The sequence below is a fragment of the Ailuropoda melanoleuca genome, chromosome 4 (assembly GCF_002007445.2).
Source record: "Ailuropoda melanoleuca isolate Jingjing chromosome 4, ASM200744v2, whole genome shotgun sequence".
NCBI classification, from domain to species: Eukaryota; Metazoa; Chordata; class Mammalia; order Carnivora; family Ursidae; genus Ailuropoda; species Ailuropoda melanoleuca.
This window is the reverse complement of record NC_048221.1, coordinates 86,925,644-86,953,397: the sequence shown is the minus strand read 5'-3', so window position 1 is coordinate 86,953,397 and position 27,754 is coordinate 86,925,644. Positions and strand designations below refer to the sequence as shown.

Below are 27,754 nucleotides of genomic sequence, written 5' to 3'. Positions count from 1 at the left end.
AAAACCAAAACAAGAATCTTGAAATTGGAAAGCAGAAAGCAATTTATCTTGTAGACAGGATCCTCAGTAAGACTAATGGCTTATTTCTCATTAGAAACCATGGAAGTCAGAAAGTGGTGGGATGACATTTAAAATGTACAAAGAAAACCATAAACCAAGAATTCTATACTTGATCTCAGAAGAAAAGCTTTCAACTCATGATGCTAGTTGTGGGTTTTTCATATATGTTTCTCTAACATCAGGAACAAGATAAGGATGTCCACTCTCACCACAGTTTTTAACATAGTACTCGAAGTCCTAGCCATGCAGTCAGACAATAAAATGAAATAAAAGGCATCCAAATGGGTAAAGAAGAAGTAAAACTTCCACTGTTTGCAGACAACATGATATCAAATATAGAAAACCCTAAAGACCACCAAATAAGTGCCAGAACTGATAAATGAATTCAGTAAATTTACACGATACAAAATTAATACACAAAAATCTGTTGCATTTCTGCACACTAATTATGAAGTAACAGAAGGAGAATTTAAGAAAACAATCCCATTTACATTTGCACCAAAAAGAATAAAATACCTAGAAATAAACAACCAACGAAGTGAAAGACCTGTACTCTGAAAACTATAAAATACTGATGAAATTAAAGATGACACAAACAAATGGAAAGCTATTTTATGCTTATGGAGTAGAAGAAACAATATTGTGAAAATGTGCATACTACCCGAAGCAGTCTACACATTTGATGAAATCCTTATCAAAATTCCAATGGCACTGTTCATAGAACTAAAATAATCCTTACATATGTATGGAACCAAAGAACCTGAGTAACCAAAGCAATTTTGAGAAAGAAAAACTGGAGGTATCACAGTCCCAGATTTTAGGTATACTACAAAGCTGTAGCAATCAAAAGAGTTTGGTACTGGTACAAAAATAGGCGCATAGATCCATGGAACAGAACCGGAAATAAACCTATACTTCTATGGTCAATTAATCTACAACAAAGGAGACCAAGAATATACAACGGGGAAAAGACAGTCTCTTCAACAAATGGTGCTGGGAAAACTGGACAGCTATATGCAGCAGAATGAAACTGGACCCCTTTCTTACACCATACACAAAATAAACTCAAAGTGGATTAAAGACCTAAATGTGAGACCTGAATCCATAAAATTCCTAGAAGTGAACACAGATAGTAAAAATCATCAACATAGGCTGTGGAAACAATATTGTACATATGTCTCCTCAGGCAAGGGAAACAAAAGTTAAACTATTGGGAATACACCAAAATAAAAAGCTTTTGCACAGCAAAGGAAAACATCAACAGAACAAAAGGGCAGCCTAGTGAATGAGAGTTAATATTTGCAAATGATATATCTGATAAGAGATTAATATCCCAAATACATATACACACACACACACACACACACACACACACAATGGAATATTACTCAGCCATAAAAAAGAATGTGATCTTTCCATTTGTTACAATGTAGATGTACCTAGAGGGTATAATGCTAAGTGAAATAAGTCAGAGAAAGACAAATGCCATATGATTTCACTCATACAGGAATTAAAGAAATAAGACAAATGAACCAAGAAAAAAGACAAAAAATATAGAGAACACACTGGTGGTTGCCAGAGGGCAGGTGGTTGGGGGGATTTGGTGAAAGAGATAAAATTAAGAGTACACTTTTCATGATGAGCATTGAGTAATATACGGAATTGTGGAATCATTTTATTATAAACCTGAAACTAATACACCATATGTTATTAATACTTCAATATATATGTTGAAAAGAATTTTTAGATATACCTATAAAAGAATTCTATACCTGGCAAAGTCTTATACACTGAAAACAGAAAAACATTGCTAAAATCAATTAAAGAAGACTTTAAATGTGGACCTCCTGTGTACATGGGTTAGAAAACTTACTCTTGTTAAGATGGCAGCACTACCCAAAGCAGTCTACAGATTCAATGCAACCCCTACCAAAATTCCAATGGCTTTTTTTTTTTTCAGAAAAAGGCAGTTTACAAATTTATCTGAAATTGCAAAGGGCCCCAAACAGCCCAAACCATCTTGAAAAAGAAGAAAGAAAACACATGCTTCCTGATTTCAAAACTTACTACAACTGTTTTTTTACTAAATTGGTAAGGTAATTCAATGTAGAGTAGATGGTCTTTTCCAAAAAAAGATGTCACGTAAACTGGACACCCAAATGGGGGAAAAATGAGTCTTGTCCTCTACGTCATGCCAACACAAATATACCTGGAATGACTCACAGCCTTCAATGTAAAAGGTGAAATTATATAACTACTAGAGTGAGAGTAACATCATCAACATAGCAGAATAAGAGTTTTCTACCATCTTCCCCCAAGCAACACTAATTCAGACAATCACCCATGAATAAGAGTTCCTTTGTGGAAGTCTGGGAGTCAGTGGAGAAGTTCCAGCACACCACTGGAGCAAAAAGAAAAAAAAAATCTGAGCTTGGATGCACTGAGTAGGGTAAAGGGAGCAGTTTCACTTTACCTGTGTCACCCCTTCCCCAACGTGGCACAGCTCAGTGCCAAGAGCCCACCATTCTCAGCACATGATTTCTCCCATGGCTAAAAGTGAGAGCATGTGAGTAACTGCCTGACTTCCCAAGCTGTGAAGGGTGCTGCCAGAGACTCACTTCTTTCTCACCCCATCTAGAATACTGAGGTGTGTTGCATAACTAGGTGGTGGGGAGCAGCTGGAACACAGTAGTCATGGCTCTCAGAGGGCATCAGGGGGACACAGATCCTACTAACTGATTGACAGACTGTTATCAGGAAGCCTCCCCACAAACTCATGATGAGACCTTGCCTATGGATCCCCAAAACTGGCATCAGGTACCCGCAATGCTCCATGTGTGCCCCCACACCCAATGGCCAGCTCTCTATACTCAACTCCAGGGTGACAAGAGGAGCCTTTGCACCTGCTACTAATCACACACACAAAGCTGGCCTGACTCTGCAATATTAAGAAAAAGAACACAAACTTGAGCATTAAGGACTGCCCTAAGGAAAGCAAACAGGAGGCTCTCATCATCTGGTCTAGGGTTACAGAATAGAGAGAAGGCATACAACCTTAAGAATTCCTCCTCAGGAGAGAACAGAAGTGTGGAGCAGGTGTATCCATAGAAAGGTTCTGAGAAAAACTCACAATCCCCACAGGGCTAATAGAAGCTATTTCATTCCTTAACCTAGTTGGTAAGACTTCAAGAAGCATGAAAAATCAAGGATCATAATACCACCAGAGAAACACAATAATTTTCTCGTAAATATCCCCAGAGAAATGGAGGTCTGTGATTTACCCAATAAAGAATTAAATCTAAATAGTTTTTTTAAGGAAGCTTAAGGAGCTACATACAAGAAAACAAAGAAAGACAATAAGGTAAGGAAAACAACACACAAACAAAATGAGAACTTTACAAAGATAGAAATCATTAAAAAAAAAAAAAGGACCAAAAAGTTTCTGGAGGTAAAGAATACATTAGATGACATGAAACATGTAGTAGAAAGCATCAGTAGCAGACAGGATCCTAAGAAAGAATCTCTGAGGTAGAAGACAAGTCTTTTGAAATTACCCAAAGGAGAACAAAATAAAAAGAATGAAAATAAGTGAGGAAAGTGCAAAAGAAGCAAAAGCAAAAATGAAATATTGGGACTTCATCAAGATAAAAAGCTTTTGCACAGCAAAGGGAATAGTTAAACTAAAAGGCAACCTTCGGAAAGGGAGAAGATACTTGCAAGTGTCTTATCAGATAAAGGGCTAGTATCCAAAATCTATAAAGAACTTAGCAAACTTAACACCCAAAAAACAAAAAATTCTATCAAGAAATGGGCAGAAGACCTGAACAGACATTTCTCCAAAGAAGACATACAGATGGCCAACAGACACATGAAAAAGTGTTCAACATCACTCAACATCAAGTAAGTACAAATCAAAACTACAATGAGATACCGCCTCAATGAGATACCGGTCAGAATGGTTAAAATTAACAACTCAGGAAACAGCAGATGTTGGCAAGGATGCAGAGAAAGAGGAACCCTCTTAAACTGCTGGTGGGAATGCAAGCTGGTGCAGCCACTCGGGAAAACACTATGGAGGTTCCTCAAAAAGTTAAAAATAGAACTACCATATGACCCAGCAATTGCACTACTAGGTATTTATCCAAAGGATACAACCATAGTGATTCGAAGGGGCACATGCACCCCAATGTTTATAGCAGCAATGTCCATAATAGCCAAAGTATGGAAAGAGCCCAGATGTCCATCAACAGATGAATGGATAAAGAAGAGGTGATACACACACACACACACACACACACACACACACACACACACACACTGGAATATTACTCAGCTATCAAAAAGAATGAAATCTTGCCATTGACAATGATGTGGATGGACCTAGAGGGTATTATGCTAAGTGAAATAAGTCAGAGAAATACAAATATTGTATGATTTCAGTCATATGTGGAATTGAAGAAACAAAACAGATGAACATAGGGGAGGGGAAGGAAAAAATGAGAGGAAACAGAGAGGGAGGCAAACCATAGGAGACTCGTAACTATAGGAAACAAATTGAGGGTTGCTGGAGGGGAGGTCTGTGGGAGGATAGGTAACTGAGTGATGGGCATTAAGGAGGGCACTTGAAGTAATGAGCAGTGGGTGTTGTATGGAACTGACGAATCACTGAATTCTACCTCTGAAACTAATAATACAGTATATGTTAATTAAATTGAATTTAAATAAAAGGAGTACTCCTTTTTTAAAAAGGAGTGAACAAAGCATATATGAACTATAGGATACCATAAGAAAAAACCTGTGAAATTATTTTCCATCATAGTAGCTTGTTTTCTTTGCATTGGGTTTGTTGTTGTTGTTTTTTTTTTTTAAGATTTACTTATTTTAGAGAGAGCACACAAGCGGGGGCGGGCAGAGGGAGAGAGAGAGAGTCCCAAGTAGGCTCCCTCCAGGGAGTCTGACGGAGGGCTCCATCTCATGACCTGGGATCATGACCTGGGCTGAAATCAAAAGTCACAGACCTAACCAACAGACATCCAGGTGCCCCTGCATTTGGTAATTTTAATCATGAACTCATATTTGTTTTATTCTAATTGATGGTAATCCTGGGGCTTTCTATCAAAAATGCTTTAATCCAGGGGCGCCTGGCTGGCTCATTTGGTGGAGCATGGACTGTAGGACTTGGGGTTGTAGAGACTACTTAAAAAAAAAAAGCTTTAATCCAGACATGATTTTTTTTTTTATTCTTTATGTGAAAGATAGGCGCACTATATCCTGGGAATATTGTAACCCCTGGCTTAATCAGAAGTCTTGGGCTTAGAACCTTTACCTTGAGACTTGTTCAGAGCTCTTTCTCTTGAATGTGATGGCCCTTAGAGTAGTTCTGCCTCTCCCTGAATCCCAGTATTTGCTCTCTGTTCGGGGATCTTTGCTCTAGTTTTAATGAAAGGATTTCATTTGGTTGCTATTTTTTGATTGAGACTTTGGGACCCTTGGAGAAATTTTCTTACTTTTTTTAGAATTCTGTGATGTACTTTAATGTGTGTTTTATAGGCAGTCTAGTTGGGAGCTCCCTTTGGTATTTCTGGTTGAACATGCCAGATGCCAATGCCTATTCTTTTTATATCATAGTGTCCTTCATTACCTCTCACGTGCAAAGAAGAATTCATCCTATCTTGCCCCTCTTAATTTCACTCTCTCCAATTTTAATTTATCCTATATATGATTGCCAACTTGATGTATCAATGAACATGTTAGACATTTTAAATTCAAAGTACCTGGAAATAAGAGTTTTGAGCTTAGGAAAGATAGGGATCCTAGAGATTTGTGAGAGTGGGTAAGGTTAGTGGGGAGACTAGAATAGTGAGTGTAAATAAAAGACTACGATACCACACCACCTTCATGGAGTAGTCAGAGAAAAACAAACTAGGAAAGGAGACTAAGAAGATTAAATGCCAGAAATTGGAAAACAAAAGAATGGCATCTCCAAATGAAGAAAAGAGGGGGTTTCAAGAAGGGGGAAATTTATGGGGTCAAATGTGGCCAGAAGGGCACACAAGAGGAGAATTTATCATTCGTTTGATCATTAGAAGATGGACAATTACTATTGCCAGAAAAGTTTTGGTGTAGTGGGATCATATGCAAAATAGCAATGACTGTATGAACAAGTAGTACAACTTGTTATAATCCCCTGTCCTCTTTCTCTTTACATCCTACCTCCACTGAATATATAATGAATCTGTAAGCTTCCTGGAACAAAAATAAACACAATTGCCATCTGATCTTCCATAGTTGGAAAGGATTCAGGCAAATACTGAAGAGACTAGTAAGAAGGGCAAAGGCGGAGATTAGGGATAATAGTCATTAATTTTTTATTTGGACTTTACTTCTTGTAGCTATTTTATTAATAAAATGTATGTAATCTGTTAGTAATAACTAATATTCCATATTTCTGATGTGTTTTAGTTGAAATCTTTATATTTTATACTATCGTATTTCACAATATGAAAAACAGAACAGAGAACAACTTGGTTACTTAACTGCTTGTTTCTGGAGTCAAAAAAACTCACAATTGTACCTATGTAAATCTCAGCATTTAGACCAAAAAAGACCTTTTCTTCTAAACCTCTGTGCAAAAGTATATGATCGTGACATGCTTTGCTCTCAAGATCTTAAACATTCTGTAAGGGTAATTAATTTAAACTGTAATTTTCATATATCTTAGCATAAACTTAAACTTTCACCATAAAGAATTATCAACGTTATACTTCAGGGAAAAAGAGTATGATTGTGAAAAAAAAGTTAACAAGTAATACTTGTTATATTTAGAAAATACTTCAAAATATTTAGAAACCATTTATTATTGTCATTTTAGAACATCCTAGAATGTATTTTTTTCCAAAACTCACAAACATGACTTATGTAATAATACATTTGACTTCTCCCTTTTTAAGAAACTCAAAAGTGTAATTATTTGATTTGTTAATTACTTTTATCCTGTTATATTCTCCATATCCTCATACTTTTCTCTTACAAAACACAAAGTTAAGAATTATGAGAGACCTATTTCCTAAGCCAGCTTTTGCCGATAGCAGCACCTCCTCTGGGTTCTGCTTATGGTTAAAGTTGCATTGAAGTCCTCTATAGGCTCTTTGCCTCAGCTCCTCCTAAGTGCAGTAACATTTCACATACAGAAAATCCCAACAGGCAAGTTCCCTACTGTTTGAAAATATTTTTCCCATCAGAAGAACAAAAAATAATAACACATAAATACATTAAACTAGCAGCTCTCTTCTTTTATGCTTTTTTTTCACAACTAACATATAACATTTCTTTTCTTCCTTATAGGTACCAGAGATTTGAAAAGGCATTTCTGTTAGCTGTTGACATTGGTGCTCGTGACCTGTTTATGGTGAGTTATTCCCAAAGATGATTTTGTGCCTTCAGTTCTAAGGCTGAGTAAGTTGTCAGCTTTTGTGACCATTAAAAAGGATTAGTGTCATTTGTGCTTTAGACACATGGTGGGAAAGCATTATTCCATCTTGGCTTGCAGCTTTGACTTCATGAAACTGGTCAATAGCCATCTAGTCTCTTTTGACTTGTTGACATTTTCCTTGCCAGGGCCCGAAGGATATTTTATGTTTTCTAAGAATTTATAATTCTTGAACTTTTCTCTTCATGTACCTTGATGTGAGGGGATGACACCTTTCTATCTAATAAGCTTAAATGTCTCTTTAATCCATCCTCTGAAGTACAGCTACAGAAGCTAGGGCATAAGGCAAAGTACGTACCATAGATTTTGAATGGGCTCAGTTTATCCCTTAGATTTTAGTGTGAAGTAACAAATTATGAATGTTCTTACTTGTATTTTTAAAGTAACCACAGTGCAAAGTTGATCCAAGGGGTTATAAATTCACCTACACTTTATTTATTTATTTATTTTTAAAGATTTTATTTATTTATGTGACAGAGAAACAGCCAGCGAGAGAGGGAACACAGCAGGGGAGTGGGAGAGGAAGAAGCAGGCTTCCCAGCGGAGGAGCCCGATGTGGGACTCGATCCTGGAACACCGGGATCACGCCCTGAGCCGAAGGCAGACGCTTAATGACTGCGCTACCCAGGCGCCCCTCACCTACATTTTAATCCTCCCATTTATTAGCTAACAGCAGTAAGATTGGCCAGTTCCTTTTTCTTTTTTTTTTTTTAAAGATGTTATTTATTTATTTGACAGAGATAGAGACAGCCAGCGAGAGGGGGAACACAAGCAGGGGGAGTGGGAGAGGAAGAAGCAGGCTCAGAACGGAGGAGCCTGATGTGGGGCTGGATCCCATAATGCTGGGATCACGCCCTGAGCCAAAGGCAGACGCATAACGACTGAGCCACCCAGGCGCCCCAGAATTGGCCAGTTCCTTATAGATCCCTGTGCTCTGTATCAGTTTCTTTTTTTTTTTTTAAAGATGTTATTTATTTATTTGACAGAGATAGAGACAGCCAGCGAGAGGGGGAACACAAGCAGGGGGAGTGGGAGAGGAAGAAGCAGGCTCAGAACGGAGGAGCCTGATGTGGGGCTGGATCCCATAATGCTGGGATCACGCCCTGAGCCAAAGGCAGACGCTCAAAGACTGCGCCACCCAGGCGCCTCTGTATCAGTTTCTTATAGCTGATACATCAGTTATGAGATACATATAATCAGTTTCTTATCTTTTATCACAATGTCAGTGAGATCGGATGAAGTTGGTGTTCCTTTTCTGGTTTCCTAGCATATTCTGCTCCACAGAAACCTCATTGTTGTCAAAGAAGCTATAAAGCAAAAGCTCCTTGAAAACAAAAAAATTCTGGAAGGCTCTTTTACCTGAATCTTCTGCACAATGAAGACATTTTTGTAGTTTAAATTGAGCTTTGATGGTTCAGATGTTAAAATGGGTTCACGGCTTTAGGTCACTTGTCTTTGGAATGAATTTGTTGTTTAAATTCTAGCTTTGCATCATTCATTTAAATTATGCTTCCACTGATTATGAAAAAAATCTAATTACTTCAAAAGTATAAATCTTCTGTTATTTATCATCTGTATTTTGTATTTTGTTCTGTCAAATTGAACAGGCGTATTAGTATCTTGAGGGAAGGTTTTACTATTTGACCAATATCTGTGCATGTTGACATCATGGTTCAGAAATGGTAACGCTCTTTAGATTTTTGGATCCCACTGACTTTTTCTCCATCTTTTTACCTCTGCCTCAATTCACTCCAGTAAAGGTAGATTTTCTTCATATTTCTTTACTTGTAAGGTTGTTTTTGGATCTAGGGACAATGTACTGAAAGACTTTGTAAACTGGTAAATAGTATACAGATATCATGTGTTATTACTGTTAAGACAGAGTCACTATTGTTATTACATGGCTATGTAAGAAATAATGAAGACCTGAAACAGAGCCTGAATTATATGAATGTAAAGGAGAGGATATTTTGTAAGCAAAATCAAGATGATTCAGCAAGACCTTAGATGAAAATAAAATATTTTGATTGTAAGAATAAATAATACTACAATAGAAAGTAAGCAATACCATAAAGTATAAAGAACAAAAGTAAAATCCACTTGAAATCTTCCAGTCTAGAAATGAACATCCTTTAAAATACCTCTCTATGTGAATATGTGTGTGTGTGTTGTACTTTTTGTTTATAACCTGAGTTTTTTTATTCAACAATATAACATAGTTTTCCATATCAGTAAACATATCATTTCTTCAGTGTTTACATTATATTCCATTTTATGGGTGGTACTGGGATAAAAACAGGCATATAAATCAATGGAACAGAATTAAGGGCCCAGAAATGAATCCACATGTATAGGGTCAACTAGTCTTTGACCAAGAACAAACAATGGGGAGAGGATGGTCTTTTCAATAAGTAGTGGTAGGAAAATTGGATATCCACTTGCGAAAGAATGAACCTGGACCTTACACCACTCACTGAAACTAACTAAAAATGAATTGAAGACTTAAATGTAAGACCTGAAACCATAAAACTTCTAGAAGAAAACATCAAGAAAAAGCTCTTTGACATTGGTCTTGGTGGTGGTATTTTTTGTGTGTTGTTTTTGTTTTTATAAGACGAACAAAAGTATAGGCCACAAAAACTACAATATAAGTGGAACTAGGAGTGCCTGGGTGGCTCAGTCAGTTGAGTATCTTACTCCTGATCTTGGCTCAGGTCTTGATCTCATGGTCATGGATTCAACCCCCACATTTAAAAAAAAAAAGACAAAATAAAATAAATGGGACTATGTCAAATGAAAAAGCTTCTGTACAACAAATGAAATAGTGAGAATAATGAAAAGGCAATCTATGAATGGGAGAAGATATTTGAAAATCATATACCTGATAAGGAGTTAATATCTAAAATATGAGGAGTTAATACAAATCAATAACAAAAGAAATCAAATAATTCAATTAAAAAATGAGCAAAGGACCTGAAAAGACGTTTTTCTAAAGAGCACATGTAGATGGCCAACAGGTACATGTAAAGGTACTCAACATCACTAATCATCTGGGAAATGCAAATCAAAACCACAATCTGAGAGCACCTCATACCTATTAGGATGTCTTTTATCAAAAAAGAGATTATAAAGGTTGACAAAGATGTGGAGAAAAGGGAACCCTTGTTCACTGTTGGTAGGAGTATAAATTGGTGCAGCCACTATGGAAAACAATATGGACGTTCCTCAAAAAATTAAAAATAAAACTACTACATGATGCAACAATCCCACCTCTGGGTAAATAGCCAAAGAAAACAAAATCAGTATCTTGAAGAAGTATCTACTCATGTCTACTGCAGCATTACTCACAATAGCTAAGATGTGGAAACAACCTAAGTGTCCATCAACAGACAAAGGAAATCTTGCCATTTGTTATATCATTGATGAACCTGGAGGGATTTACAGTAAGGAAAATAAGCCAGATAGAGAAAGTCAAATACTGTATGGTATCAGTTATATATGGAATCTTAAAAAATAAATAAAAGCTAATTTCACAGAAATAGTAAAATGGTAGTTGCCAGGGGCTGGTTAGTGCTCTTCATGCCCTGTTTTAAAAAATCTTTTACTACCCCACGGTCTTGAAAAAAAAATTTTTTTAATGGTTTTATTTTTAAGTAATCTCTACAACCAGTATGGGGCTGGAAGTCACACACCCCCAGATCAAGAGTTGCATGCTCTACAGACTAAGCCAGACAGGTGCCCCGAAACTTCTTTTTGTCTTCCGGAATTTGTGTTATTTTAATGTTAACATTTAAACATACCATCCACCTCTGTTGATTCTTAAGCGGGCATAGCTCAAAATTGATTTCTATCATATGTATATCCAGTTGACTTGTGACCATTTATTGACAAAATTGTCCGTTGTTTGCTGCTTTACAGGGTCACCTTTGTTATAAATGAGGTTCCCATAGAAATGCACATCAAAATCATAATGAGATATCACCTCTCACCAGTCAGAATGGCTAGTATCAAAATGACAAGAAATAACAAGTGGGGGCACCTGGCTGACTCAGTTTGTGGAGTGTGTGACTCTTGATCTTGGAGTTGTGAGTTTGAGCCCCATGTTGGGTATAGAAATTACTTTAAAATCTTAAAAAAAAAGAAAAATAACAAATGGTGGCGAGGATGTGGAATATGTTGGTGGGAATGTAAAATAGTGCAGCCACTATGGAAAACGGTATGGAGGTTCCTTAAAAAATTAAAAATAGAAGAAACATATGATCCAGTAATTCTGCTACTGGATATTTACCCAAAGAAGATACGGAAGCAACCTAAGTGTTCATCCATAGATGAATGGATAAAGAAGATGTGGATAAAGAAGACAAACACATATACAATGGAATATTAGCCATAAAAAAGAATGAAATCTTGTCATTTGTGACAACATGGATAAACCTAGAGGGTATTATGTTAAGTGAAATAAGTCAGGCAGAAGAAGACAAATACAGTATGATTTCACTTATATGTGAAAGCTAAAAATAAAAACAAATGAACAAACAAACACCAAAAGAAACAGAAACAGGCTCATATATAAAGAGAACAAAATGGTGGTCATCAAAGTAGATGGGTGTAGGGGGATGGGCACAGTAGGTGAAGGGGATTAAGAGCTAGAGCCCTGTACATATAAGTTAGGGAGATGAAATGTACAGCATAGGGAATTTAGTCAGTAATATTGTAATAACTTTGTGTGTTAACAAATTGTAACTACACTTATGGTAAGCACTGCATAATGTATAGATTCATTGAACCACTATGTTGTACACCTGCAAATAATATAATACTGTATGTCAACCATAATTCAATAAAAATAAACCAATCAAGTGCCCATATATATGTGTAGGTCTACTACTAGACTCTGTCCTTGCTCCAATACCAAACTGCCTAAATTACTTTATAAATATTTATATCCAATAGTGTAAGTCTTCCAAGTTTGTTTAAATGTGTTGTTCTTATTCTAACTTGTGATAGATGCTTACATGGATTTTTCAGCTTCTGTTTCCTAATGTATGCATTCAAGGGTATAATTTCCATTTAAGCATGGCTTTGATTGCATTCTGACAATTTTATGTGTCTATTTTTCATTATCATTCAGCTCAAGATATTTCTAACATTTCTGTTGGGAATTCTTCTTTGCTCTAGGTTTCTTAAAAGTATATTTCCTAATTTCAAACAATAAAACATTTTCTAGGGAGACACACAGATACATACACACCCCTTAACCTATTCTGTTATCATCAACCCTTTGAAATTTGCTGAAATTCCCTTATGGCTCATTAGATGGTCAATGGTAAGATTTCCATGTGCATTAATGAAAATTTACAGTCTGCAGTTTACAGTTGTTGAATGCAGTGTTCTATATAAAATCAAGTTTGTTAGTCATGTTTTTCAGTTCTATATCCTGACTGAGACCGGTGTTTTAAAATTTTCCACTATAATTGTGGACTTCTCTTTTTTGTTTTACTTGTTTTAACACTGTGTAATTAGGTGCATGCAATTTAGAACTGTTATATTTTCTTGGTATATTGAGCAAAGGCTCATCATTATGGAACATTCTTCTATTTTCTAATAATGCTTCTTGCCTTAAAACCTACTTCATCTCATAGTATACCTACACCAGCTTTATTTTGGTTTGTATTTGCTTCATATATCATGTATCCATGTCTCCTTATATTTAACTTGTATCTCTTGTAAGCAACATATAATTGTATATTTATAATCGTCACAACTTTTATCTTTTAATTAGATTATTTGATTGAATTATAATATAAATAATACAATTGTGTTTGTTACCCTTTTTGTTTGTCCCACCTATTCCATATCCTTTTATCTAACCACCCTTGCCCTTTATTATGTTAACTCTATTATTCCATTTTTCCCTCCTATTTGCTTATTAGTTACATTTTTCTTCTAATTTTTTCTCTTGACTACTGTCCTTTTGGTGGAACTTTTTGTTCTTGTTTTGGGGTCATTTGGTCTCATCTTTTAGTTCTTTTTTTAGTGAATGTTGGATATAGAATTTTAAAAATGTAGTGATAATTTGAAGCTGTGTATGATGTTGTTTTCCTCCAGAAAGAATTTAGTTTTGCTTCTGGCAGGTAGTTAGGGTAGGGGTTAAATGATAACTTAATCTGTTCTGGGATTGAGTTTATTTGAAGATGAGTTTCAGTCTAAGAGCTGGTTTATTTCTACTTTATATTTATATCAAGAGTGTAGCCCTTCAGAAATCTAGTTGGAAGCCCTGCCCTTTAGCAGACCCTGAAGCCTCAAGTTTAACTTTGTAGCCTTAGCCCAATGACTACCTAAAGCTCTGTGCAGTTTCTCAACTTCTCAAACACTACTTTCTGTTAAGTTTCTCACCCTCTTGGCCGCCAATTACATATTGGCAAATGCTTTAAAAAGCAAAAGCAGCACCAAATGTCAGGCTTACCTCTCTGGGCTTTGCCTCTGTCTAGAATCTTGGTCCTTCAAATACTATCTTGATAGTTCTCCAGTATCTTCAAACAGAATTTTAAAAATTATTTTATCCAGCTGTTCTAGTTGCTCTCAGCAAGAGTCTTGGTCTGATATATCCTTATCTGGATAACTGCAATCAGAAGTTCTGCAAAATATTTTTAGGAGGTGAGTGAAGTGTTAAAATTGGCACTAGCTCCTTTCCAACTCTGGATAACCCCCTGCAGTGTGCTATTATGTTTGAACTATTAATCACTAAGAGCCTTAAATGTCACAAATTCTTCTTTAAAGCATGACATGTCATAAATTTTATTTTATTTTTTAATAATTTTTTATTATGTTATATTAGTCATCATACAGTATATCCTTAGTTTTTGATGTAGTGTTCCATGATTCATTATTTGTGTATAACACCCAGTACACCATGCAATATGTGCCCTCCTTCATACCCATCACCAGCCTATCCCAGTCCCCTACCCCCCTCCCCTCTGAAGCCCTCAGTTTGTTTCCCAGAGTCCATAGTCTCTCATGGTTCATTCCCACTTCTGTTTAGCCCCCCCTTCATTCTTCCCTTCCTTCTCTCCTACATGTTATCAATTTTATTTCTGAAATGGAACAAATGAAATTTTACAAGATGTTGTATATGCTAGGGTTTATTGTTCAATTATAGTAAAAGCACAAAAGAAAAGAAAAACCTGTTTTTTGAACTTTAACTTATTTTCAAAAAAGAAAAAAAAATAATTTTCAGCCCTTCAAGTTGAAGAATTGTATTAATCTTATAAGGTTAATAATGCACATCTTTCCTTTTGATAATAGTAGAAGATATTTGTGTGTATGCCTGCTTAAATTTATAGTCTTATCTTTCTTGAGGGCATGCCAAGTGCCTTACCATTATCAGCAACAAAATCATTACGTCTCACAAAATTAAAGCAGTTAACTTTTCTTGATCATCTGCAAAGGTATTATACCAGTTAATGCCTTATATAATGGTATAATATAACCTATATATTATAACATTTTATAAGTTATCTTATTTAATTTTCATAATAATCCTAACCAATAGAATTATTATACCTATTTATAGTTGATAAAACTGATTACAAGGAAAACTAAGAATTGTGACTCAAACTCAGGTGTGTTTGATTCTAAAGTTCACACTATTTCCATTTATACCGAACTACTTATATAAACTAAAAATTTGGAAGTTTCCCAAAGCTCAGTGATTTATGACTTGATGACTCCCTGTAACTAAGTTCAAAAAACTATTCTTTTCCTTTTATTCTTTACCACAATTCAAAAGTTATCTCTAAGAATGTTTATTTCAGAATGACATCTGATCTAGCTTAAGTAATTTACAGAACCCTGGTTTATTTAGAATATCATTTATCCAGATTAAGAGCTCTTAATCTACAATAAAAGGAAGTGTACAGTGAATATAGAAAGGACCACAGAAAATAACACCAATGCCTATTTCCCTGTATCTCATTCATGGCTCCAGGGAAGAATACTTTCACATGTTTACTGATAGTTTTCTTAGAAATAGATGTGGTATATGCCAAACATGATGTTGATAGATCTTTCAGGACTATGAGTCTGCTCTTTGAGAATCCATCTGCATCTTGGGAGACCCAAAGAAGAGTTGTATCTTAGAGTGTCATGTGAACTGTATAGGTATAACATTTTTTAAAGTGTCCCCAATTTCCTGTCATTAAAAAAAAACAAACAAACATTAGTTTCTTATTGATCCCTATAGTTCAAGATTGTTTCCTACCAAAGGGGCGCCTGGGTGGCACAGTGGTTAAACGTCTGCCTTCGGCTCAGGGCGTGATCCCGGCGTTATGGGATCGAGGCCCCACGTCAGGCTCCTCTGCTTTGAGCCTGCTTCTTCCTCTCCCACTCCCCCTGCTTGTGTTCCCTCTCTCGCTGGCTGTCTCTATCTCTGTCGAATAAATAAATAAAATCTTTAAAAAAAAAAAAAAGATTGTTTCCTACCAAAACCCAAGCAAAAAGGAATAATTATATAATCAATATTGGCTCAACTATTTTAAAATATTACTAGTAAGGGAAGAGGATTTTCCACTTCCAGCTAATGAACAAATCGGTTTTCCTACTTGCCCTCCCGCTGTAAACTACTGTAAAATTGAACAAAATATAAGACAACTAAATTTAGGCATTGGATAATAAGCCCTGCAGGACTTTGCTTCTTAAAACGTAAGGAATACACAGATGGCTCTCTATATAATTTCCAGAGCAGAGACCAGTAATATCACTCAACTGGAGAGCCAAAGATAAGAGTTCACAATTCAGAGATGATGAGTGATCTAGAATCTGTGGGGCAAGATACCAGAATGGGAAAATATCTGTGAAGAGTAGGGACCCAGAAGTCCACAAGGTGGCTCTGTTGGGTCCTTGATGGAAGGCTAAGCCACAATTATACAAGGCTTACCAAAGAGTCATTTCTGTGAGACTGAGAGCTAAATGAAGAGGCTGCTGGGACGCCTGGGTGGCTCAGTCAGTTAAGCATCTGCCTTTGGCTCAGGTTGGGCTCCTTGCTCAGTGGGGAGCCTGTTTTTCCCTCTGCCCCTCTCCCTGCTTGTGTTCTCTCTCACTCTGACTAAAATAAATAAAAGCTTAAAATAAATAAATTAATTAATTAATTAATTAATTAAATAAATAGGCTGCATAATGCTGAGAGATGGTGGAATTCTGAATCAGTCAAAATGAAGCAACTTCTCTGGGCATTTATATGAAACCACAGAAATGCCGTGTTTGAAGGTAAAGGCCATATCCCAGGACTATGTACAAAACTGAAAGAGATGTTGGCGAAGATGCGGAGAAAGGGGAACCTTCCTACACTGTTGGTGGAAATGCAAGCTTGTGCAGCCACTCTGGAAAACAGTATGGAGGTTCCTCAAAAAGTTGAAAATACAGTTACCCTATGACCCAGCAATTGCAGTACTTGGTATTTACCCCAAAGATACAAATGTAGTAATCCAAAGAGGCACCTGCACCCCAATGTTTATAGCAGCAATGTCCACAGTAGCCAAACTATGGAAAGAGCCCAGATGTCCATCAACAGATGAATGGATAAAGAAGATGTTGTATATATATACAATGGAATATTATACAGCCATCAAGAAATGAAATCTTGCCATTTGCAACAGTGTGGATGAAACTAGAGTGTATTATGCTAAGTGAAAAAAGTCAATTAGAGAAGGACAATTACCATATGATCTCACTGATGTGTGGAATTTGAGAAACAAGGCAGAGGATCATAGGAGAAGAGAGGAAAAAATGAAACAAGAAGAAACCAGAGAGGGAGACAAACCATAGGAGACTCTTAATCTCAGGAAACAAACTGAAGGATGCTGAAGTGGAGGGAGCTGGGAGGGTTGGGGTGGCTGGGTGACGGACACTGGGGAAGGTATGTGTTGTGGTGAGCGCTATGTATTGTATAAGACTGATGAATCACAAACCTGTACCCCTGAAATAAATAATACATTATATAAGAAAATCACAAAACCTAACTGGACAGGTTCAAAAGAATCTACCACTAATTTAATGCCCTGCTAGTACAAAAATCAACATCCTTTAAAAGAAAGACTATATTACCCAAACTCCTTATAATGTGATGTTCCCTATGTACAGCACACAGTAATACATTATTGGATGTGTGAAAAGCAGGAAAATGTGATGTATAATGAAGAGAAAAAGGAGCTAATGGTAACATATTCTGAGAGGACCCATATATTGAAAGGAGAGGAAAAAAACTGAAGCAAATGTTATAAATAAGTTCAAATATTTTAAAGGAAAAGATGAACATAATGATTGAATATATAGGGATTCTTAGCAGAGGCAAGAAAACTATTATTAAAAGGGGCAAAAGAAATTCTTGAACTGAAAAACGTAAAATCTGAAATGAAAAATTCCATGGATAGGTTTAGCAAAAGATTGTACAGTATAATAAAGGATCCATAGAAAGACATCAAGACAGATCAGTAGAAATCATCCAATCTTAATAAATTTCCTTCCTTAATAAAATTTCCTTCCTTAATAAAAGGAAAATATTACAAAAATTAATAAAGGCTTACTAATTTGTGAAACTAAAATCAGGTGGTCTAAAATAGTGTTATTGGTGGAAAACAATCTACAGTTCCAAGAAACTGTGTGAATTCCAAATAGACAAAGCAATACTCAGGAACACCACATCTTGGCACAGCTTATCCAAACTACTGAAAAACAATGAAAAAGAAAAAAATCTAAAAAATACCCAGAAAATAAACAAAAAGGACATAGAAGGACCAATTAATATGAATTATGGCTGAAAAATGATGCCAAAAGATAATGTAACAACATCTTTAATGTACTGAAAAAATAATTCACAATACAAAATTTTATGTCCAGTGAAAATTATCTTAAAATAGTGAAATAGACACTTTTGAATAAATGGAAGCTGAGATAGCACCAACTCAGGAGAACTGCCCTACAAGAAAAATTAAAGGAAATTCTTCAGGCAGAACAAATAATATACCAAATCGAAACATGGTGTACAGAAGAGAATGAAAAGCTCTGGCAATGGTAAATGGATTAGTAGTAAAAGTAATTTTTCCTCTTGTAAAGATTTCTTTAAAAGATAATTGTCCAAAGCAAAATAATAATTTATTGTGGTATTTATAACATGTAGATGTGAAATGAAGGACAGTAACATCATAACATCATGGGGGGGTGGTAAAATGGAATCATACCATTGTAAGGTTCATACCTTTTACCAAAAGTGGTACAATATTAATTCTAAGCAGACTGTGGTAAGTTAACACTGTGTATTGTAGTGCCTAGCGGATTTTCTCAAAAATTTAAATAGATATGCAGCTTTAAAAAAAGTCAGTAGAGGAAAATTTAAAAAGACGTTTAAAATACTCAACCCTAAAGAGTGTAGGACAGGAAGGGAAATAGAAAACAAGTAGCAAGATGCTATACTTAAATCTAAACATTTTAAATTATATTAAATTGAGATTAACTGGACACTCCAGTTAAGATGTAGATTGAGTTTTTTTTAAGTCTGAGATTGTCAGACTGGATAAAGCAAGACCTACTTATATTCCCTCTGTAAGAGAAACACTTTAGTTATTATGACACAAATTTAAAAAGATACAACACACAAAGCCTAAGTACCAAAGTAGATTTCAGAACAAAGTAAATATTAAAAGACATAGAGATACTCATGATGATAAAAGTTCAGCAGAAAGACATAATTCTAAATGTTTATATTCAAAATAACTGAGTTTCAAATATATGAAGCAAAAGATGACAACCAAAAAAAGAGAAATAGACAAATGTCGTAATTCACAGACTAAATAGTACAAAAATCCATAAGGATACAGAATATATGAACCTTTCCACACCAGCTTGACCTGATGTTTTTTGAACCTATATTCAACAACTGTAGAATGCCCATTCTTGGGATGCCTGGGTGGGTCAGTCTGTTAAGCATCTGCCTTCAGCTCAGGTCATAATACCAGGGTCCTGGGATCAAGTCCCTCATTGGGCTCTTCACTCAGCAGGGAACCTGTTTCTCCCTCTGCCTGCTGCTTTCTCTGCCTGTGCTCTCTCTATATATGCATATATATGTATATATCTCTGACAAATTAAAAAAAAAGAATGTACATTCTTTTCAAATGCACGTGAAATATTCAATAAACATAGATTATATGCTGGTCCATAACATAAAGCACAATACACTTTGGAAGAGTGAACTATGACACCAAAGGAATTAAATTACAATTCAGTAACATTCAAATTATCAACAAAGTTCCCAACTATTTGCATATTAAGCAGTATTTCTCTAAAAGTATCATGGGTCAAAAAAGAAATCGTAAGAGAATTTGGGAAATATTTTGAATTGAATGTTTATCAAAATATGTAGGATGATTATAATCAGCTGTATAAAATAAATTGCCTTTACATCCATATTGATACAAGTACATACATACATACACCCAACTAATAAATGTCAAAGGAATGATTGAGAAAAATCACAATTTGGCAGGTATTATAGTCATAATGGAGTGAAGCAAGAATAATTAATGGATGCTATAACTATAAAAGTTTCCTGAGATACAGGGTGTTTACATTGTCTCAAAATATTTCCCCACAAAGTATGTGTTATTTAAAAAAGGAAAAAGAGTAACTTTACAGTGGAAAAGGCTGGTAGACACCATGTTAATTAAGTGATCAAAAAAAACTGCTACCTTATATACTACAATAAGAACACAACAGCATTTTTGTAATATTCCTGCAAAAAGGGGCATAACTGGCATCTAATCCTGAGGAAACATCAGTTGAACCCAAATTGAGAGACATTATAAAAACTAACCTATACTATCCCCAAAAATGCCAAGTTCATGTGAATGAAAGGAAGACTAAAGAACTAATGTATATTAAAGGAGTCTAAAGAGACATAACAAGTAAATCCGTCAAGAAACTGATCTTTGTGATATGAAGAACATTACTGGGACAATTGGTGCAATTTCAGTGATTTAAGCTGGAATGTTACCAGTGTTAACCTTATGATTTTGATGATTTGATTGTGGTTACATAGAATGTCCTAATTAGTAGGAGATAAACACTAAAGTATTCAGGAGTGTGTTGGCAACTTCCTCTCAAATAATTCAGAAGGAAAAAAATCTGTGTCCTATATTTGAAACTTCTCTGTAACTCTGAGATTGCTTAAAATTTTTTTAAAGAAAAAATTTTTTCACTGTTGTCATGGCTCTAGACTCTTTATTGTCCATGTTTTTCCAGGTAGAAGCTGTGTGGTTTGAGAGTGTTTCTGTTGGTCACAGAAACGCTGCTCTTAATTTTGTGTCTTTGGGATCTTATTCTGCTTTTGAAAATTCAGGTAACCTCTCCAACCTAATTATTACTGTGGCATAAAACTACTCATTTGCCACCCAAGATTGCTTCTCTGGCCCCATGTTGGATGGCATGAAGATGAGTGTGCCTTCTGAACATTCTCATGTTGGCATCCCTAATTACCTTGGCCATTGGCACAGGACCAGTTGGAATGTCAAGTGTGTGCCATTTGATAATGCTATAAAAAGACCTATAGCTGCTGCTCTCCAGCCATCTGTGCCTTCCCTTGGCATGACACTACTGGGTAGTTTGTCTTTCATTGGCATGATTTCTGTAGTGTGGCTTACATCTGCCACTCCTAGGCACTTGCTTGGTGATCAAGTTGACATAAAATTGCTTCTTTGGCACTGTTTTTATATAGAGGAGTTTTATACCTGCTAACTTCTGAAACAAGAATTACCATTTATTACATACAATATAATTGTAATTTTAAATATCATAACTATAGACATTTCTGGCTTCTGTTGACTCAGACTTATCCATTTGGACTTCCAATTTCAGTTTTTCCAGTCAGAAGTCTTCGCTGTAAAGAATTAACTTCTAAATGAAATGTACCTCTTCTGTTTTAAGACACTGGATTGAGTGCATACATCAACCTCTCCCTCCTATGCCAAATCTCTAGAAATGATGGAACGTTTGTGTGTGTGTGTGTGTATGTGTGTGTGTGTGTGTGTTTAAAATTTATAACTGGAATTCAAAACAAGAATGCATGATGGACCAGAAGCTGTGAGGAATCCACTGAAAGCTGTAAAACAGACAAAATGAGAGTGAAAAAGAAAGCAGAACCCTGAATGTCAAGAGAATACTGCTCCCAAAGTTGGAAAAAGCACCAGAAGTTCTCCATGCCCTATGGAAGGAGATACTAAGAATTGGAAAAATGTGCCTCAGCAAGCAAGGGTGAATAATCAGGGTGCAGTAGGGTGCATAAGAGGAGAAAAGTCAAAAGAAATAAATACTAATTACCCCAGGTTTTGTCCCCAGGTTTTGTTAGAAAAGTAAGTTGATATGAGTATGTTAAGAATTTAGGACTATACCCAAGAAAAATAGGAATAGATGGTGTTATGGACTTGCTTGTGTCCCCATGCCCTCCCAAATCCATATGTTGAAACTCTAACCCTCAGTGTGACTGTATTTAGAGATAGGCTGATAAAGTGGATCCCTAATGCAATATGAGGGTGTCTATAAAAAGAAGAGTCACCAGGGATGCGTGTGCACAGAGGAAAGGCCATGAGAGTTTACAGAAAGAAGGTGGCTACCTGCAAGCCAATGAGAGAGGCCTCAGGAGAAAGCAAACCTGTCAACAGCTTGATCTTGGACTTTATGCCTCCAGAATTGTGTGAAGATACATTTTTCTTGTTGAAAGCACCCAGCCCATGGTATTTTGTTATGGCAGCACTATCAGACTAACACAAACAGCATAACCTTGGAACCAGTAAATAGGAAAAATACAAGAAAGAAAGCTTAATAAATTATTAAAAAGCAAATAGGAAATAATCAAAAGGAAATAACTAATGGTATAGTAAGTAGAAAATACAAGATAAGCTGTCAAGAATTCTAGTCAGTAATTATAATGTGAATGAATTAAGTTCACCTATTGAAAATCAGAGACCATAAGATTGAATTTTTTAAATTCCTGATATATGTTGCATATAAAAAACCCTCCAAACTCAAAATTACATGGGAAAGTTCAAATGGAAAAAGATACACAAATAAATGCAGCCAAAACCAAGTGTCAGACAAAATATATGTACACAATAAGATTAGAGAAGGAAAAGTGGGGTACCTTAAAAACAGGTCCTGATATTTGATATTTGATTTGATTTTTCTCTTTTCAAAAGTTGGTGCCTTATCCTCTCATCCCCTTGAATGTGAGCTGGACTTAATAACTCACTTCAGTTATAACTTCTCAACTAAGTAATATAATGTCTTGTTCCTTTTCGATCCCTTTGTCTTTGAACACTTGCTCTCCGGGAAGCTAGTTGCCATATCATTACGACATTTAAGCAGCCTTACTGAGAGGTCTGTGCAGTGGCATACCAGTGTATCTTGTGAAAGCCTCCAGCCAAAATCATGTGAATGAGCCTTTTAGAAGTAGGTCCTTCATCCCCAAACGTTAAGATGACTGCAGCTCTGGTCAGCATCTTTACTGCAACCTCATGACAGACCCTAAGTCAGAATCACCCAGTTAAATTGTCCTATATTCCTGACCTTGAGAAATTGTGAGATAATCACTGTTTATTGTTTTAAGCTGCCAATTTTGGGGTAGTTTGTTATGCAGCAATAGACAACTAATACAAAGAGATCCTTCATAAATATATAGTTGACAGTAGAATCCATCAAGTAGACATAGCACTATTCATTTAACTACAGAGCTCCAAAATGTTTTTGGTTTTTAAAGAAAAAGCTTCAAGGAAAAATTGAAAAATCCATAAAATGCAGGGTTTTAACACATATTTCCCAGAAAACTGTATACTAAGAAGGAAATAAACAGTGATGATCTTGAGGGTTTGAATGACAATCAGAAAGCTTGAGCTAATGAAGATATATTTAATAAACAATACACATTATTAACACAATGACAAAATCACAAATGATGATATCAAAGCCACCAAGGATATCTCAATAAACTGAAACGATTGGTATCATAGAGACCATATTCAGTGACTTCCATGCAATAAAGGTAAAAACAAACCACAAAAAGATTGCCCTGCTAAAATATAACATGTTATTCAAAATTTGACAGTAGACTGTTTCTTTAAATTGAAGTATAATTAACATACAGTTTTATATTAGTTTCAGGTGTACAATATAATGATTCAACAATTCCGTGCATTACTCTGCATTCATCATGATTAGTGCACTCTTAATCCCCTTTATCTATTTCACCCTCTCTTCCCCCTCCCCAGCAACCACCAGTTTGTTTTCTGTAGTTAAGAGTTTGCTTTTTTGTCTCTTTTTGCCCTATGTTTGTTCATTTGTTTTTTCTTAGATTCCACATGAATGAAATCATATAGTCTTTGTCTTTCTCTGTCTGACTTATTTTACTTAGCATTATACTCTCTAGCTATATCCATGTTGTCGCAAATGGTAAGATTTCATTTTTTATGACTAAGACTCCATTTATGTATATAATATATGTGTGTAAAATATATTAAATTTATTATATATACATATTATTTTATATATCATACATATATAAAACACATCTTCTTTATCCATTTATCTATGTATTCACACTTGGGTTGCTCCCATATCTTGGCTGTTATAAATAATCCAATAAATATAGGGGTGTATATATCTTTTTGAATTAGTGTTCTCATTTTCTTTGGGTAAATACCTGGTAGTAGAATTACAGATTCATATGGTAATTCTTTTTCAATTTTTTGAGGAGCCTCCATACTGTTTTCCATTGTGGCTGCACCAATTTGCACTCTTACCAGCAGTGCACAGGGTTCCTTTTTCTCCACATCCTCACAAACACTTGTTATTTCTTATGTTTTTGATTCTACTATTCTGACAGGTATAAGGTGAGATTTCATTGTAGTCTTGATTTGTATTTCCCTGAGGATGAGAGATGTTGAGCATCTTTTCATGTGTCTGTTGGCCCATCTGTGTGTTATCTTTGGGAAAATGTCTATTTAGGGCTTCTGCCTATTTTTAATTGGATTATTTGGGGGTTTTGGCATTGTATAAATTCTTTATGTATTTTGAATATTAACCCCTTATCAGATATATCATTTGCAAATATTTTCCCTCATTCACCAGGGTTGCCCTTTCATTTTGTTGATGGCTTCCTTCACTGTGCAGAAGCTTTCATTATGGTGTAATCCCAGTAGTTTAATTTTGCTTTTGTTTCCCTTGCCTGAGGATAAATATCTAGAAAAATGTTTCTGTGGCTGATGCCAAAGAAATTACTGCCTCTGTTCACTTCTAGGATTTTTATGGTTTCAGGTCTCATATTTAGGTCTTTACTCCACTTTGAGTTTATTTTTGTGTATAGTGTTACAAAGTGGTTCCTTTTCATTCTTTTGCATATAGCTTTCCAGTTCTCCCAGCACCATTGTTGAAGAGACTGACTTTCCCCCATTGTGTATTCTTATCTTCTTAGTAGTAGACTAATTGACCATAAAAGTGTAAGTTTAGTTCTAGGCTCTCTGTTCCGTTCAATGGATCTATGTGTCTTTTTTTGCGCCAGTACTATACTATTTTGATTAATACAACTTTATAGTAGATTTTGAAATCTGGGATTCGTACCTCCAGTTTTGTTCTTCCTTCTCAAAATTGTGTTGGCTACTCAGGGTCTTTTTTGGTTCCATACAAATCCAAATTTTAGGATTATTTGTCCTAGTTCTATGAAGAGTTAACATTCTATGATTGTTAGTATTTTAATAGGTATTGTGTTAAATCTGGAGATTGCTTTGGGTAGTATGGACATCTTAACAGTATTGGTTCTTCCACTGCATGGTCTTTCCATTTGTGTCATCTTCAGTTTCTTTCATCAGTGTTTTATAATTTTCAGAGTACAGGTCTTTCACACCTTGGTTAAGTTTATTCCTGGGTATTTTATTCTTTTTGGTGCAAATATAAATGAGATTGTTTACTTAATTTTTCCTTCTGCTACTTCATTATTAGAATATAGAAATGCAACAGACTTTTATATATTAATTTTGTATCCTGTGACTTTACTGAATTCATTTATCATTTCTAGTAGTTTTTTGGTAGAGTCTTTAGAGTTTTCTGTGTATAGTATCACATCATCTGCAAATACTGCAAGTTTTACTCCTTCCTTACCAATTTGGATACCTTTTATTCCTTTTTCTTGTCTGATTGCTATGGCTAGGACTTCCAGTACTATGTTGAAAAAAGTGGTGAAAGTAGACATCCTTATCTTATTCCTGATCTTAGGAGAAAAGCTCTTAAATTTTCACTATTGAATATGATGTTAGCTGTGGGTTTTTCATATATGGCCTTTGTTATGTTGAGGCATGTTCCCTCTAAACCTACTTTGTCGAAGGTTTTTTTTTTTTAAAGATTTTATTTATTTATTTGACAGAGATAGAGACAGCCAGCGAGAGAGGAAACACAAGCAGGGGGAGTGGGAGAGGAAGAAGCAGGCTCATAACAGAGGAGCCTGATGTGGGGCTCGATCCCATAACGCCGGGATCACGCCCTGAGCCGAAGGCAGACGCTTTAACCGCTGTGCCACCCAGGCGCCCCTACTTTGTCGAAGGTTTTTATCATGAATGAATATTGTACCTTGTCAAATGCTATATCTGCATCTACTAAAATCATATGGTTTTTATCCTTCCTCTTGATGGGATGTATCATGTTGGTTGATTTGTGAATATTGAACCACCTTTGCAGCCCAGGAATAAATCCCACTTGATTATGGTGAATGATTTTTTTTAAAATGTATTGTTGGATTTGGTTTGGTGCAGTTTTGTTGAGGATTTTTGCATCTATGTTCATGAGAGATATTGGCCTATACTTTTTCCTTTATTTTGTAGTGTCTTTTTCTGGTATTGGTATTGAGATAATGCTGGCCTCATAGAATGAATTTGGAAGCTTTCCTTCCTCTTCTATTTTTTTGGAATAGTTTGAGAAGAATAGGCATTAACTCTTCTTCAGATATTTGGTAAAATTCACATGTGAAGTCATCTGATCCTGGACTTTTGTTGTTGAGAGTTTTTGATTACTAATTCAATTGCTAGTAATTGTTCTGTTTAAATTTTCTATTTCTTCCTGATTCAGTTTTGGGATGTTATATGTTTCTAGGAATCTATCCTTTTTTTCTAGGTTTTTAATTTGTTGGCACATGATTTTTCATAATATTCTTTTATAATCCTTTGTGTTTCTGTAGTGTCAGTTGTTATTTCTCCCCCATTTCTTTTTTTTTAAATTTTTTAAAAAAGATTTTATTTATTTATTTGACAGAAAGAGAGACAGTCAGTGAGAGAGGAAACACAAACAGGGGGAGTGGAAGAGGAAGAAGCAGGCTCCCAGCAGAGCAGGGAGCCCAATGTGGGGCTCGATCCCAGGACCCTGGGATCACGCCTTGAGCCAAAGGCAGACGCTTAACGACTGAGCCACCTAGGCACCCCACTTCTCCTCCATTTCTGATTTTATTTGAATCCTCTCTTTTTTTCTTGATGAGTCTGGTTTATCAGTTTTGTTTATCTTTTCAAAGAACCAGCAACTGGTTTCATTAATCAGTTCTATTGTTTTTTAGTCTCTTATTTCATTTAATTCTTTTCTAATATTTATTATATCCTTCCTTCCTTCCTACTAGTTGTGGGCTTTAACAGCATGCTTCTTAATAACTCTTGGGCTGAAGGTGGAAAGTACAAACTTTTAAATTTGATGACAATAAAAATATCATATATCAAATATTGCCTTGTAGCCAAAGCATTAATGCTCAGAAGAAATTTGTAGTCTTAAGTCCATTAATTTATTAAAATATTCAAAATAAATCATATGTGCTTCATCCAACAGGCTAGAGAAAAGCAAATAAATCCAAAGGATGTAGAAAAATGAAATTAAAGAAGATAAGAAATTAAATGAAAATTTAAAAAGTAAAAATTCTCATAAAAATCAAAACCATTTTCTAGAAAAGACCTGTATGACAGTAGTTTGGAAAATAGGATCAAGATGCACAGAAGAAAACAAAAACAAAATTAGGATTGAAAGGACAAAACTACAGAGAAAGGAAATTTGTTTATAAGTAGGAAAATACTTTTAATTTTATTTTGAATTTAGTTTTTTATTATTGATTAAAAAGCAGAGAGAATAAAATAATACATCACT

General features: G+C 35.4%; 1 protein-coding gene across 1 annotated transcript in view; it reads left to right on the top strand.

The window, feature by feature from the left end:
* The window catches only part of WDPCP (WD repeat containing planar cell polarity effector), a 353,246-nt gene that overhangs the window by 225,036 nt on the left and 100,456 nt on the right, over positions 1 to 27,754 (top strand). Inside the window, exon 14 of the mRNA XM_034657274.1 lies at positions 7,405 to 7,468. Within this exon, the coding sequence (XP_034513165.1) occupies positions 7,405 to 7,468 (64 nt within the window). The remainder of the gene's footprint in view (positions 1 to 7,404; positions 7,469 to 27,754) is intronic.